At 45.7% G+C, this 15,591-nt stretch overlaps 1 protein-coding gene across 1 annotated transcript in view; it reads left to right on the top strand.

Moving 5' to 3' along the window:
• Window positions 1–15,591, top strand: part of LOC137371661 (glial fibrillary acidic protein-like) — a 151,208-nt gene that overhangs the window by 28,113 nt on the left and 107,504 nt on the right. The window contains exon 2 of the mRNA XM_068034458.1: window positions 10,915–10,975. Coding sequence (XP_067890559.1) covers window positions 10,915–10,975 — 61 coding nt within the window. The remainder of the gene's footprint in view (window positions 1–10,914; window positions 10,976–15,591) is intronic.

Below are 15,591 nucleotides of genomic sequence, written 5' to 3'. Positions count from 1 at the left end.
TTTATTCTTTGAACGCTGGATGGAGGTAAGAGCAGTTGGTGGAGCAATCAGAATTCCACCCAATGATCACACTACACAACACCATCCTCTGCTTACAACACCTGCTACTGACATCAGTACTGGCGCTAACAACATTCTGCTTTTGCCTGATTACAACTGGAATGCATTTCACTGTTCAGCTAACTGCTTTCATACTGGAGGTACTTACACACAGCACCATTTCCTGCTCTCGCTTACAACTTTCTCCTTCTGAATCAATAGCCAAAAAATTCTTCATTCCATGTATCCTTAAGTTAAAGTTTGTTTTGAAGATGACTCGACTGGCAAAATTATAATTAAAAGGTCAAAAAATGTGATAATTCAGTTAGATCTGTTTTACTTTTGTATTACTTCAAAAGGAAGTTGGGCGCTTGAAGCAAATAAATTTGCAGGACTACACAGAGAGACTGATTGGATTGTTCTGTGGAGAGCATGCATGGACTTGATGGGCTGAATGGCCTCCTATGCTGTATATGACTCTATGAGATTCCCTTTGATCATGTATACTATCTGAAGCTGCCTCCCATATCTTCCAAGGGTCACGAACCAGCTCACTCCCACTCTTCTTGCAGGATAAACTGGTGAGCAACAGAGCCAGAACTAAAGGAAATGAAACCAACATCTGAGCCCTCAGTCCAGTGAAGGAGGCTGCTGTGGGCATTATAGGAAGAGGGAGGATGTGGGGCGTTGGAGAATATGAGGAAAGTACAGCAGGGTGTTTGGCTATTTTCTTTACCATTTCCCTTTCCTCAAGCTACACCGACAGATAACATTACAACTTGGTGCTACATTATGTTGCCTTTGACCCTGTTGCCTTCTAGACCCATCCATTGATGGGTTCTGAAGTCACACAGGCAGAAGGGGATGGTCATTGGTTAACCATTGTAATTATTTATAATGAGCAAAATGCTTCACAAAATGAAATAATTATATTTCTGAAAACAGTATTTATCCGTAGAGTAGTTAGATCCATAATAATCAGATTCATAAACTTACTGTATAGAAAGAAGTTTCATTTTGTATAAAAAGCTGCAGGAGTTGTGATAAAGAACAAAGAACAGTACAGCACAGGAACAGGCCATTCGGCCCTCCAAGCCTGCGCCGATCATGATGCCTGCCTAAACTAACACCTTCTGCACTTCCGGGGCCCATATCCCTTTATTCCCTTCCTATTCATGTATTTGTCAAGATGTCTCTTAAACGTTGCTATCGTATCTGCTTCTACCACCTCCCCTGGCAGCAAGTTCCAGGCACTCACCACCCTCTGTGTAAAAAAACTTGCCTCGCACATCCCCTCTAAACTTTGCCCCTCTCACCTTAAACCTATGTCCCCTAGTAACTGACTCTTCCACCCTGGGAAAAAGCTTCTGACTATCCACTCTGTCCATGCTGCTCATAACTTTGTAAACCTCTATCATGTCGCCCCTCCACCTCCGTCGTTCCAGTGAAAACAATCCGAGTTTTTCCAACCTCTTCTCATAGCTAATGCCCTCCAGACCAGGCAACATCCTGGTAAACCTCCCATGTACCCTCTCCAAAGCCTCCACGTCCTTCTGGTAGTATGGCGACCAGAATTGCACGCAATATTCCAAGTGAGGCCTAACTAAAGTTCTGTACAGCAGAAATAAAGCACCTACATTAAGTCCTTTAACAAGGAGCTGGACGAATGTATGTTTAAGGATTTCTTTTCACAAAAATTGTCAAATTTCTCTTCCTTTTCTGAGCATAATCCCACAATCACTTTCACCCCTCTAGAGCATTCATATGTTAACGCAGTGAATGTCAACAAACTGTTCAGCCTTGAAGAAAACAGCTTGGGAATTAAGAAGCTAAATAGGTGCATATAATACAGCAGACAGGAAGTGTGTGGTTATTTATAGCTAGAAGTGCGCTACGTACCATATTGGATTGGGTTTCTCCGTAGGCATCCAGAGCACATGCCAGAATTATGTAAAGCAATGAATAGCATGTAAATAAGTATCCTACACTTGATGGAGAATCCTTTTGTGATTTTGGTTTGCCCCAGTGCCTGACTCAGCATGTGCTAAACTCACTCAACAACTCATGATGTTAACATGCAGGAAGGGCTCTTCACCAGCACTGTTCAAAGTACTTACAGATTCGTTGCATATTTATCATTTCAGGCTACTGGTTAACTTCTGGGCATTTTTTTCATCTGCATTACTTGAAACGTTAGACTGCTGGAGTTCTGAGTCCGATAGGAGAAATGCTCCAGGAATTATCTTCAGTATGTCCTCAAAATGGAGTCAGTAGTTAGAGTAGCTGTTTGGAAAGAAAAGGAATAAGCTAATGCTAATTAAAACCATTGGAAGTGAAATTGTTCTTTGGTAGTAGCGTAAAGTAGGCTATTGCAAAACAGCAACCTGTTTTATACCGCACCCACTTTTCTGTTGAGTTCAGTCAGGTGCTTTGTAAAATGGGCTCCCAATTCACTATCACCATTTTGCAACCCAAGACCAATTTCAGCCCCAAGAAGTCCTATATAAACAGAGCATTCCTTATCAGTAATAGTCAACATAAGCATTGAGGCCAGAGGACTAAAGAAAGCTCATGAAGGTGGGGCTTATGTTATAATCCTGTTAAGGACTGTTAACTTTGATAAAGAGAAAGTCGAATTCCCAGTTATTACTGAAAGAATTACAGCACAAGATTTCATATTTTAAACAAAAAAACTTCAGAAGAGTTAAACAAAGCAAAAGACTGCTAACTTAACACTACCATTTGGAAACATTTACATTTTAAACTTAAAATCTTAACAAAACATGAATATGTCCACTTTAAACTCTAAATCGCAATGGAACACCCCCCCCTGCTTGACTTTTAGTTCCACCCCAGGAGTTCCCCTATACTTTATAGGATCTTGGCAGTTTGTTCGCTTCCCCTGGGACCAATGCAAAGTGCATCACACCTCTTAGATATTCACTTCGATTTATTTAATTTCTCAGCTGTCTTCTGAGTTATCAGAGTCTGGACTTCCCAGCTTGAGCACAAGCCTTACTCAAAATGGAAACAGCCTTAGTTCCTCATGGCCTCTTTGCTCCTGAGCTTAGCTGCTTCCAAAGCCAACTGCGTTCTCTGTGACCAACAGCCTGTCTAAAGCCAACTGTTTTGTCTATCAGCAAGCACTCAGATCAAAACACCAACATGTATCGCCATAGCAATGTGATACAATGGGATGTCCCAGATACCAATTTAAACGAGTTATTTCCAGCTTTTTTTTTATTCGTTCGTGCATGAGATGTGGGCGTCGCTGGCCAAGCCAGCATTTATTGCCCATCCGTAATTGCCCTTGACTGAGGGCTTGCTAGGCCATTTCAGAGGGGATGTAAGAGTCAACCACATTGCTGTGGGTCTGGAGTCACATGTAGGCCAGACCAGGTAAGGACAGCAGATTTCCTTCCCTAAAGGACGTTAGTGAACCAGATGGGTTTTTACAACAATCGACAATGGTTTCATGGTCATCATTAGACTAGCTTTTTAATTCCAGATTTATTAATTGAATTCAAATTGCACCTTCTGCTGTGGTGAGATTTGAACCTATGTCCCCAGAGCAATACCCTGGGTCTCTGGGTTACTAGTCCAGTGACAATACCACTATGCCACCGCCTCCGGGCTGGGTGGGGGGGGGGTAGCGGAGCAGCCGGCGAGTGGGCGAGCGAATGGGCCGATGACGGAGGGAAGTGGAGCGGCCGGAGACAGCAGCGGGGGGAGGGAGGAGGAGTGCGTTTTTCTGCGCATGCGCCATAAACTCGCAACGGAAAAAGACGCAACGGCCGGTTCCTGCACCCGGCGACACCAAGGTCTTGGGCTGCTCGCTCCCTGCAGCTCTCTACGGCCTCTCGCTTCCGGCCCTCTTCATCCAGCCGTTCCCTCCAGCTATGGATCCCCCATCCAGCCGCTTTCTCCCCTACTTCTCAACTATACTTCAGGCATTGCAGCTGTCTGGTCCCTGCCTTTTACATCCCTCTCTTCAGGAACTTCTGAATTTAACTCCTTCCCACTACACCCCCTCTCCCCCCACCCCCTCTCTACCTCTCCTCCCACCCCCCTCTACCTCTCCCCCTCTCTACCTCCCACCCCCCCACCTCCCCCCTCTCCACCCACACCCCTCCCCTCTGCCCCCCAACCCCTCCTCCCTTCCAACTCCCCACCTCCCCCTCACAACCCCACCCCCGCAAGGACCACACCACAGTTGAATATCTGAAGTGCAGTTGCAAAGTCAGGAAAATAGCATCAAAAACCTCAAAAATTCCAGGTTTAATTATTGAGAAATTTTGTTAAGTACATTAAGCATTCGAGGCACTGCTGTGCATGGATACATGAGTGTTGAGTCGCCAGCATTCCTGTGAGACAGACAGGCCAAGTCTCTGCTGTGCAGAACTAAAGAGATTGTTCCTGTAGAGCCTTGTGGTGAATGAACGCGTGGCTCTCTATTCCACTACTGTATTGTCCATGTGAAGAAGGCAAAGTCACAAGAGTCTGAGCTCAGTCTTCTTGATGAATGTTCCCCAAATGCATCCTAATGTGCGCTCCCACTTCATCCATAAATGCAAGGTTCCTTTCCACATCGCGACAAGCTCCGCAGCATGTTCCAGTTGCCTTTGTTGCTTGAATGCTGACCTTAAATCTCAAGGATTGTTTTCTCAAGGGCATGTTTTACATGAAAAGAAATAAGGAAAGTTTATCAGTGTCAGAGCTTCCCTCCCTCCAATGAAATTATTGTTGAGCATGCTTTATGTTCTGCAATAAAGGCATGTACTGATAACACCACCAATGAATCACTTAGTACCCACCTTAGTAGGAGTAAGGATGACGTCACTGCCCCTATCTCGTGATGGTTCAATGCTGCTCTCTGGGAAAACATGAATAATGTGAGGGTGCTGGAAAAAGAAGCATATTTCTTTTGGACTATGAACATAAAGCAGGCCATTTAGCCCAGCTGTTCCCTGCTAGTGGTTATGCTACTCCTGTGCCTTCCCATCCGCTCCCATTTAATCCTGCCTATTACTATCAGCATCACCTTCCATTTCTTTCGCTATTATCTACCTTTGCCTTAAAGCAACATTGAGGATGGAGAATGGTGTGGCTGCACTTCCACCTTAGCAGTTATGTACACAGCAAAAGCATTCACATTTGTGCTACCACTGGACACGGCATGCTTGTTTCTTTTAGTGCTCAGTCTCTTGCTGAATGTTCCCCAAGTGCTTGACCGCTTTGGACGCCCTCTCTGCTTGACAGGCAGCAGCTGGCAATTGTGGAGTCTCACAAGGCTCTGCATGGTTGTTTCAAGGGTGGATGGGGAAACAGGTGGCTGTGTGTCCATGTGCAAGGCTCTGATGGGTGCAGGAGCAGGTGGCTGTGTGTCCATGTGCACTGCTCTGATGGGTGCAGGAACAGAGCAACTTACAACAGGGACTGGAGCACATGTACTGCCTGCACATAGCCCCAGACAATGGAAAGGATTTTAGTGCAGTGCAGTGGACTGGAGCACATGCAGTGCCCCAGACAATGGAAATGTTTTCAGAGCAACTTACCTTGGAGCAATCTCCTCTTTCTGATAAAAATGAAGCAGACTGAAATCTTCAAAACAACTAAATAATGGCGAGAAAATGCACGACAAAACCTCTCCTCCTTCCTCTTTCAGAAACTCGCGCCGAAGCTTGACGCATGCGTGAATATCCGAAGGTTGACGCATGCATGAATACCCGTTGGCGTTGCATAAAGCGCATGCGCAGCGGCCGACCAGACGCGTTGCCTGAAGATGCACACGTCACGCGATGATGTCATCGGCGCATGCGCTAACCAGTCCTGGCAAGCTGGAACGCAGCACATGCGCAGAGAGTATGAGACCGTCTGCGCATGTGCGCACCACGGCGCAGCCTGATGACATCAGTGGCGGCCAGCGTTGTCAGGAATCACTTTGTAATTTTTATGTCACAAGTTCCTTTCAGACTGCCGAATGTGACATTTGGGGAATCACAGATCGCAGTTGATCATTGTATCAGTGAGGTGTTTGAGGGTGTCTGCAGCAGGAAGTATACATACATCTCATTCCTGATGGACAGCATGAAGCAGAACAAGAGGCAGGTTTCCCCGGGGCGCAAGATGCCATAGACTGTACACATGTTGCCTTGCTTGCGCCCCATTATCACCTGGCATGTTTAGCAATTGATTTTGGTATTTTGGAAGCAGTCATGATTCATTCATTCTACACCAGTTCTTTGTGCCACCTTTATTCCAATCAGGCCATCAAGTTACAGACTGGCTACAAGGTGACAAAGGCTACTCCCTCCAGACATGGCTCATGAACTCCTGTCAGGAATCTAGGGAGAGTACAATGAGAGCATTTTGCTATAAGAAACATAAGTGAGCAAATAATTGCCATGCTTCCATTGCCTGAATCATTCTGAGGAGTTTTGTAATGTATCCCCGAGCAGGTCATTTGCATGTTCCATAACTTCGTCATCATGAGGTTCTAGCCCTGGACCCCTATGGGTCTGTAGAGACTTTCCAGGGGGTTCACAAAATAATGTGAAAGTGCTTACTAAGCAGGCTGGCCTAACAGATGGGTGACATGGGCAACTACCTAGGGTGCCGTGGTCAAGAGTAAGTGAATGGCAACAGGAGGCAGGCTTGATGCAAGGCGGGAGTGGAGTGCGGCCACCACGTGCAGTGCGGAGTGGGCTGGTAGTCAGAACTAGGAGAGGAACATGCGTGGAGGAGCACTGAGAATGGCACAAAGATTGCCAGGTAGGTTTGCTGTTATCGAGGCTGGTAGTGGGTGCCAGGTGAGTTCAGCCTTATTCAAGTGAGGGGAGATTTCTTAAATATTTAAGTACTGCATATTTAAACTCAAAGAAAGGGCACCAAAATACAAGTTTAGCCAAGGTTCCAGTTTCTCTCAGGCTGGGAATACAAAGTACATATCCCGTCTTGAAGTGGAGAATAAGTGTTACAGTCATGCATCACACCCAGGCTAGACTCAGCAGTGACAAGCAGACACACCCATCTCAGATATGTAAATAAATTATGAAAACACTCTTTACATGCAATACTTTAATGATATATGTATTTTATAGCATTATAATTTAGATGGGGATCAGTGATTACTAATCCATTTAGAAAGGGATCATTCAGTAAAAATTATACATGGTTACCACCTGCAAAAACAGATTAACATGATTTATCTCATTGCTGTTTGTGGGAATTTGCTGTGTGCAAATTAGCTACCATGCTTACTTAACTAGAAACAACAGTGGCTACATTTCAAAAGTATTATGTTAAAAGTGCTATATAAATACAAGTTGTTGTTGTTAATGGATACAAAAATCAGATGCTGTTATCAAAACCATATCCTTTTCTCTCCAAAGCTGTTATCTAAACTATATCCTTTGCTCTCCAAAGTATAAATCAAAGAGAGAATCACTATAAACTGGTCTCACACACCTTTTAATAGTTGGCTATAATATGGCATATATAGATAACCGTAAGCAGTTATTTTTCAACAATCTCAGCCAGATAAATAACAAGCAACAAAAAGCAATTTTAAAACCCCGCACTTGCACCATAACATTTCAACACACAGCAGTCCACGCTCATGCACTTAATGTTCTAAATTATGTTAATTAAGAAATGAGAATTTTAGCCCAACAAGCCAGATCAGAAAAAAAGAAAAAAGCTGCATTTAACTAGTATCTTTCATGTCCTCAGGTTGTCCCAAAGTGCTTCACTCCGAAATTCTCATTTCTTAATTAACATAATTTAGAACATTAAGTGCATGAGCGTGGACTGCTGTGTGTTGAAATGTTGTTGTGCAAGTGTGGGGTTTTAAAATTGCTTATTGTTGCTTGTTACTTATCTGGCTGAGATTGTTGAAAAATAACTGCTTACGGTTATCTAAATATGCCATATTATAGCCAACTATTAAAAGGTGTGTGAGACCAGTTTATAGTGATTCTCTCTTTGATTTATACTTTGGAGAGCAAAGGATATAGTTTAGATAACAGCTTTGGAGAGAAAAGGATATGGTTTTGATAGCATCTGATTTTTGTATCCATTAACAACAACAACTTGTATTTATATAGCACTTTTAACATAATAAGACGTCCCAAGGCACTTCACAGAAGCATTATAAAATAAAATATGATACCAAGCCACGTAAGGAGATATAGGCCCGACTTTTATGCCCCTCAAGCGAGTGGGCTGATGGCGGGGGCTGTAAAATTGAGTGGGGAAGGCCATTCCTGACCCCCTCCCGCCCCTGCTGCAATTTTAAGTGGGGCGGCGGCAGCGAGAAACCACCCACGCGCCCCAGGCCAATCAAGACCCTTAACTGGCACTTAAGGGCCTCCTTCCACCGCCGCGTGTATTTTACCCTCGGTGGCCAGATGGCAAAAGCCTCAAAAACCCCGCCTGGTGAAACCAGGCAGCCTTCTTGTGGGCTGCTGGGGTTGGGTGGGGGGGCCCTCCTGATCAGGGATCCTGTGCCCCACGGAGGGCCGCCCCTGAAGCCCCACCACCCCCCAACGTACAACACTCCCCCTAACCGACCCCTCTTGCCTCGTCGGGGCCTGACTGATTGTCCATGGATAGAATATGGGAGACCAGCCAGGAGTGCATTGGAATAGTCAAGTCCAGAGGTAATGAAGGCATGGGTAAGGGTTTCAGCAGCAGAAGAGCAGAGACAGGGGTGAAGTCAGGCAATGTTATGCAGGTGAAAATGGATGGTCTTAGTGATGGCACGAGTATGAGGTCGGAAGGCCATCTCTGGGTCAAATGTGACAACGAGGTTGCGAACAGACTGGCTTAATCTGAGAATTTGCCAGGGAGAGGAATGGAGTCAGTAGCTAGGGAATGGAGTTTGTAGTAGGGACCAAAAACAATGGCTTCAGTCTTCCCAATATTTAATTGGAGGAAATTTCTGCTCATCCAGTACTGGATGTTGGATAAACTATCAACATCCTAGGGGTTACCATTGACCAGAAACTGAACTGGAGTAGCCATATAAATACCATGGCTACAAGAGCAGGTCAGAGGCTAGGAATCCTGAGGCGAGTAACCCACCTCCTGACTCCCCAAAGCCTGTCCACCATCTACAAGGCACAAGTCAGGAGTGTGATGGATTACTCTCCACTTGCCTGGATGGGTGCTGCTCCAACAACACTCAAGAAGCTCGACACCATCCAGGACAAAGCAGCCCACTTGATTGGCACCCCATCTACAAATATTCACTCCCTCCACCACCGGCGCACAGTGGCAGCAGTGTGTACCATCTACAAGATGCACTGCAGCAATACACCAAGGCTCCTTAGATAGCACCTTCCAAACCTGCGACCTCTACCAACTAGAAGGACAAGGGCAGCAAATACCTGGGAACACAACCACCTGCAAGTTCCCCTCCAAGTCAAACACCATCCTGACTTGGAACTATATCGGCGTTCCTTCACTGTCGCTGGGTCAAAATTCTGGAACTCCCTTCCTAACAGCATTGTGGGTATACCTACCCCAAATGGACTGCAGCGATTCAAGAAGGCAGCTCACCACCACCTTCTCGAGGGCAATTAGGGATGGGCAATAAATGCTGGCTTGGCCAGTGACGCCTACATCCCATGAATGAATTTTTTAAAAATTCAGGTAATTTAGCAACAGTGGAGGAGTCAGAGAAGATGGTGGTGAGGTAGAGCCGGGTATCGTCAGCATACATGTGAAGACTAACTCTGTGCTTTCAGATGATGTCGGCAAGGGACATCATTTAAATGAGAAATAGGAGAGGGCCAAGGAAAGATCCTTGAGGGGGCACCAGAGGTAACGGTGCGAAAGAAAAAGAGCCATTGCAAGTGATTTTCTGGTTACGATTAGATAGATAAGAATGAAACCAGATGGGAGCAGTCCCATCCAGCTAAACGACACTGAAAAGGTGTTGGAGGAGGATGGTGTGGTCAACCATGTCGAGGGCTGCAGATAGGTCGAGAAGGATGAGAAGGAAGGCTTACCCCATCTGTGCCAGTTTTTGAGGCAAACAGAGCATAATGTCACATGATTCCACCTGATTTTTGTGTTTGTCGTATGCCATTCAGTGTTCCAGTTGGGCCTGAGACTGGCACTAGAGCTTCCATCCAAAGCTGACAGACCTGCATTTCAGTATTAAAAGGGAGATGTGGAAAGCTCCCCATTCCAATTCCTAGTCAACTGGACGAGGAAGCCAAGTCCAAAGCACGCTCAGAGAATGTGGCTTACAGCATTGAAAGAGATGGATCCTATACTTAACTGGTAAGTGTTTAGATAATTTCTATGCCATTTTAATTTTTTTTTCTTGCAGGCACTTAGGCTTTCACAAGTCTTTGTGCCTGGTCCACATTTATTTTTTGTCCCCAGCACCTTTCTTGGCATCAGTTGGAATCCCAGGAGGTAATGTTTTCAGAGAAGAGGATCTACGTTGATATTTCAGGCAGATCAGGGTGTCCAAGAGATGCTCTCGCCGTCCTGTTAGCATTCTCAACGCGTATCTGCATAAAGCAGTGAAATTACCTTGTTTTGGTAGACATAGTGCTGCTGCAAAGGAAGCTGGAGCAGAAAAATATGATCTCACAGCAATATATACGTGTTTGACTATTATGCTGGATGGTTGTTCAGAAGTACTGGAGTCACAGCTTGTCACGTCTTAATACTGTATAAGTCTGCATATCTGATTAATATACCATATCGGCACTCTGCTACTCTGGTGCATATTATTAATGCGAGTTTATCAGATCCAAAATATCGAAACTGAACATGTGTAAGCAGATTTTGCAAAATAAATAGTTCTGCATAGTAATCCAGTTTTGCAACTTCTAACTTTTGTATTACTCATTGCAGATTAGAAAAAGAAATTCAACTCAGAAAGGAGGCTGAAAAAGATTATGAAGAATTAAGGAAGGCAAGTGCAATCCTTAAACCCTTTGTATTGTTAACTTTTATATAAGAAAATCAATATTCAATAAATTTATTACCCTTCACATGTCATTCAGTGCTCCATTTATGGGAATTCACAGAGATATTGCCCATTTCGATGTATTTAATGGCATTACGTAATTTGATTTGCCCTGAATCTTAATTATTGTGACTGAGCTGCACACAGAAAACTTTTACTGATCAAAACATTGCCTTAAAAAAACTATTTCTGGGCTTTGAAATACATCAAGTGCCATAGGGCTTTTTTGTCTTCAAAGAGTTATAAATAATGTTGTATTCATCACCTGAAGGCTTGATTTCTCTAATGCTCTCTGATTTGATCTCTTGCACACACCTCAACTCAACCACTATAACCACAGTTCACATCCTCACCAACCCTGAGTCCCATACCCCCATCGCTTCTGTTCTTTGCAATTGCCATTAGGCGTTAATCAGATCTAAGCCTGGTGGTGAGGAATGAAGCTAGACACAGATCCTTGATAAAAACAGAAAATGCTGGAAATACATAGCAGACCTTCAATGTGGAAGAGAAATAACGGAGGTGGAGGGGTGACATGATAGAGGTTTACAAAATCATGAGCGGCATGGACAGAGTGGATAGTCAGAAGCTTTTTCCCAGGGTGGAAGAGTCAGTTACTAGGGGACATAGGTTTAAGGTGAGAGGGGCAAAGTTTAGAGGGGATGTGCGAGGCAAGTTTTTTACACAGTGGGTGGTGAGTGCCTGGAACTTGCTGCCAGGGGAGGTGGTGGAAGCAGCTACGATAGCGACGTTTAAGAGACATCTTGACAAATATATGAATAGGAAGGGAATAGAGGGATATGGGCCCCGGAAGTGCAGAAGGTGTTAGTTTAGGCAGGCATCAAGATCGGCGCAGGCTTGGAGGGCCGAATGGCCTGTTCCTGTGCTGTACTGTTCTTTGTTCTTTTGTTCTTCGTAATGTTTCAGGTCTGTGACCTTACATCAGAAGTTCTGATGAAAGGTCACAGACCTAAAATGTTGGAGTGGATTTTATGCTATTATGATCGAGGTGGGAAGAGTGCACTATTTTTTCAAGTTCCACTTCTTCACAAGTCACAACAGGTGGTGGCGTAGTGGTATTATCACTGGACTAGTAACCCAGAGACCCAGGGTATTTCTCTGGGGACATGGATTCGAATCCCACCACAGCAGAAGGTGGAATTTGAATTTAATTAATAAATCTGGAATTAAAAAGCTAATCTAATGGTGGCCATGAAACCATTGTCGATTGTCGTAAAAACCCATCTGGGTCACTAAACCCATTTGGTTCACTAATGTCCTTGAGGGAAGGAAATCTGCTGTCCTTACCTGGTCTGGCCTACATGTGACTCCAGACCCACAGCAATGTGGTTAACTCTTACATGCCCTCTGAAATGGCCTAGCAAGCCACTCAGTTGTACCTAACCGCTACGAAGTCAATAAAAAGGAATGAAACCGGATGGACCACCCGGCATCGACTTAGGCACCGGAAACGACAACGGCAAACCCAGCCCTGTCGACCCTGCAAAGTCCTCCTTACTAACATCTGGGGGCTTGTGCCAAAGTTGGGAGAGCTGTCCCACAGACTAGTCAAGCAACAGCCTGACATAGTCATACTCATGGAATCATACCTTACAGACAACGTCCCAGACACTGCCATCACCATCCTCGGGTATGTCCTGTCCCACCGGCAGGACAGACCCACCAGAGGTGGCGGGACAGTGGTATACAGTAGGAAGGGAGTTGCCCTGGGAGTCCTCAACAGCGACTCTGGACCCCATGAAGTCTCATGGCATCAGGTCAAACATGGGCAAGGTAACCTCCTACTGATTACCACCTACCGCCCTCCCTCAGCTGATGACTCAGTACTCCACCATGTTGAGCACCACTTGGAGGAAGCACTGAGGGTGGCAAGGGCACAAAATGTACTCTGGGTGGGGAACTTCAATGTCCATCACCGAGTGGCTCGGTAGCACCATTACTGACCGAGCTGGCCGAGTCCGAGAGGACATAGCTGCTAGACTGGGTCTGCGGCAGGTGGTGGGGGAACCAACACGAGGGAAAAACATACTTGACCTCATCCTCACCAATCTGCCTGCCGCAGATGCTTCTGTCCATGACAGTATTGGTAGGAGTGACCACCACACAGTACTTGTGGAGACAAAGTCCCGCCTTCACATGGAGGATACCGTCCGTCGTGTTGTGTGGCATTATCACCGTGCTGAATGGGATAGATTTCGAACAGATCTAGAAATGCAAAACTGGGCATCCATGAGGCGCTGTGGGCCATCAGCAGCAGCAGAATTGTACTCAACCACAATCTGTAACCTCATGGCCCGGCAGATCCCCCACTCTACCATTACCATCAAGCCAGGAGATCAATCCTGGTTCAATGAAGGGTGCAGGAGGGCATGCCAGGAGCAGCACCAGGCATACCTCAAAATGAGGTGTCAACCTGGTGAAGCTACAACACAGGACTATCTGCGTGCCAAATTGCGTATGCAGCATACGATAGACAGAGCTAAGCAATCCCATAACCAACGGATCAGATTGAAGCTCTGCAGTCCTGCCACATCCAGCCGTGAATGGTGGTGGACAATTAAACAACTAACTGGAGGAGGTGGCTCCACAAATATCCCCATCCTCAATATTCCGGCAATAGTACTGAAGACCTGTGCTCCAGAACTTGCCACTCCCCTAGCCAAGCTGTTCCAGTACAGCTACAACACTGGCATCTACCCTGCAATGTGGAAAATTGCCCAGGTCTGTCCTAAACACAAAAAGCAGGACAAATCCAACCTGGCCAATTACCGCCCCATCAGCCTACTCTCAATCATCGGTAAAGTGACGGAAGGTGTCATCAACAGTGCCATCAAGCGGCACTTGCTTAGCAATAACCTGCTCAGTGATGCTCAGTTTGGGTTCCGCCAGGGCCACTCAGCTCCTGACCTCATTACAGCCTTGGTTCAAACATGGACAAAAGAGCTGAACTCAAGAGGCGAGGTGAGAGTGACTGCCCTCGACATCAAGGCAGCATTTGACCGAGTATGGCATCAAGGAGCCTGAGCAAAACTGAGGTCAATGGGAATCGGGGGGGAACCCTCCGCTGGCTGGAGTCATACCTAGCGCAAAGGAAGATGGTTGTGGTTGTTGGAGGTCAATCACCTGAGCTCCAGGACATCACTGCAGGAGTTCCTCAGGGTAGTGTCCTGGGTCCAACCATCTTCAGCTGCTTCATCAATGACCTTCCTTCAATCATAAAGTCAGAAGTGGGGATGTTCGCTGATGATTGCACAATGTTCAGCACCATTCGTGACTCCTCAGACACTGAAGCAGTCCGTGTAGAAATGCAGCAAGACTGGACAATATCCAGGCTTGGGCTGATAAGTGGCAAGGAACATTCGCGCCACACAAGTGTCAGGCAATGACAATCTCCAACAAGAGAGAATCTAGCCTTCTCCCTTTGACAGTCAACAGCATTACCATTGCTGAACACCCCACTATCAACATCCTAGGGGCTACCATTGACCAGAAACTGAACTGGAGTAGCCAAATAAGTACCATGGCTACAAGAGAAGGTCAGAGGCTAGGAATCCTGAGGCGAGTAACTCACCTCCTGACTCCCCAAAGCCTGTCCACCATCAACAAGGCACAAGTCAGGAGTGTGATGGAATACTCTTCACTTGCCTGGATGGATGCAGCTCCAACAACACTCAAGAAGCTCGACACCATTCAGGACAAAGTAGCCCGCTTGATTGAACCCCATCTCCAAACATTCACTCGCTCCACCACCGACGCACAGTGGCAGCAGTGTGTACTATCTACAAGATGCACTGCAGCAATGCACCAAGGCTCCTTAGACAGCACCTTCCAAACTCGCGACCTCTACCAACTAGAAGGACAAGGGCAGCAAATACATGGGAACACCACCACCTGCAAGTTCCCCTCCAAGTCAAACACCATCCTGACTTGGAACTATATCGCCGTTCCTTCACTGTCGCTGGGTCAAAAACCTGGAACTCCCTAACAGCACTGTGGGTATAACTACCCCAAATGGACTCCAGCGGTTCAAGAAGGCAGCTCACCACCACCTTCTCGAGGGCAATTAGGGATGGGCAATAAATGCTGGCCTGGCCAGCGTCGCCCATCCCATGAATGAATTTTTAAAAAGTTACCGATAGGGTCAATCATAGACTCTATATTAATCCCAGAATAAAATACACCAACCAGGTTTCTTTAATAAACAACAAAATTATCAGTTTATTATAAAACAAGACGTAATCAGTCATGAAGCAAAGCATTACCGCACAGATTGAAATATGAAAGTTCCCTTTTTACCTTAGCCCCTCTCTCTCACACACACAAGTGCGCACACTCACACACACACACACCGGTTAACCAAAACAAAAAATGTTCTCTTTAGAGCTCTGTTACAAAAAAAAAGATAAAAAAGAATACTTTGGCCAGATACTTGATGAAAAAAGAGAAGACATGGAAAAATGTCAGTTGTCCCTCTTTGGTTTGGCGTCCCGAATACCTGTGGACGGCTGTTACTGGGATCTTTCCAGAACAGTTCTTTTCAA

This window comes from Heterodontus francisci, chromosome 7 (assembly GCF_036365525.1).
Source record: "Heterodontus francisci isolate sHetFra1 chromosome 7, sHetFra1.hap1, whole genome shotgun sequence".
NCBI lineage: Eukaryota > Metazoa > Chordata > Chondrichthyes > Heterodontiformes > Heterodontidae > Heterodontus > Heterodontus francisci.
The sequence above is the reverse complement of the archived record's forward strand: the minus strand, read 5'-3'. Positions and strand labels throughout refer to the sequence as shown.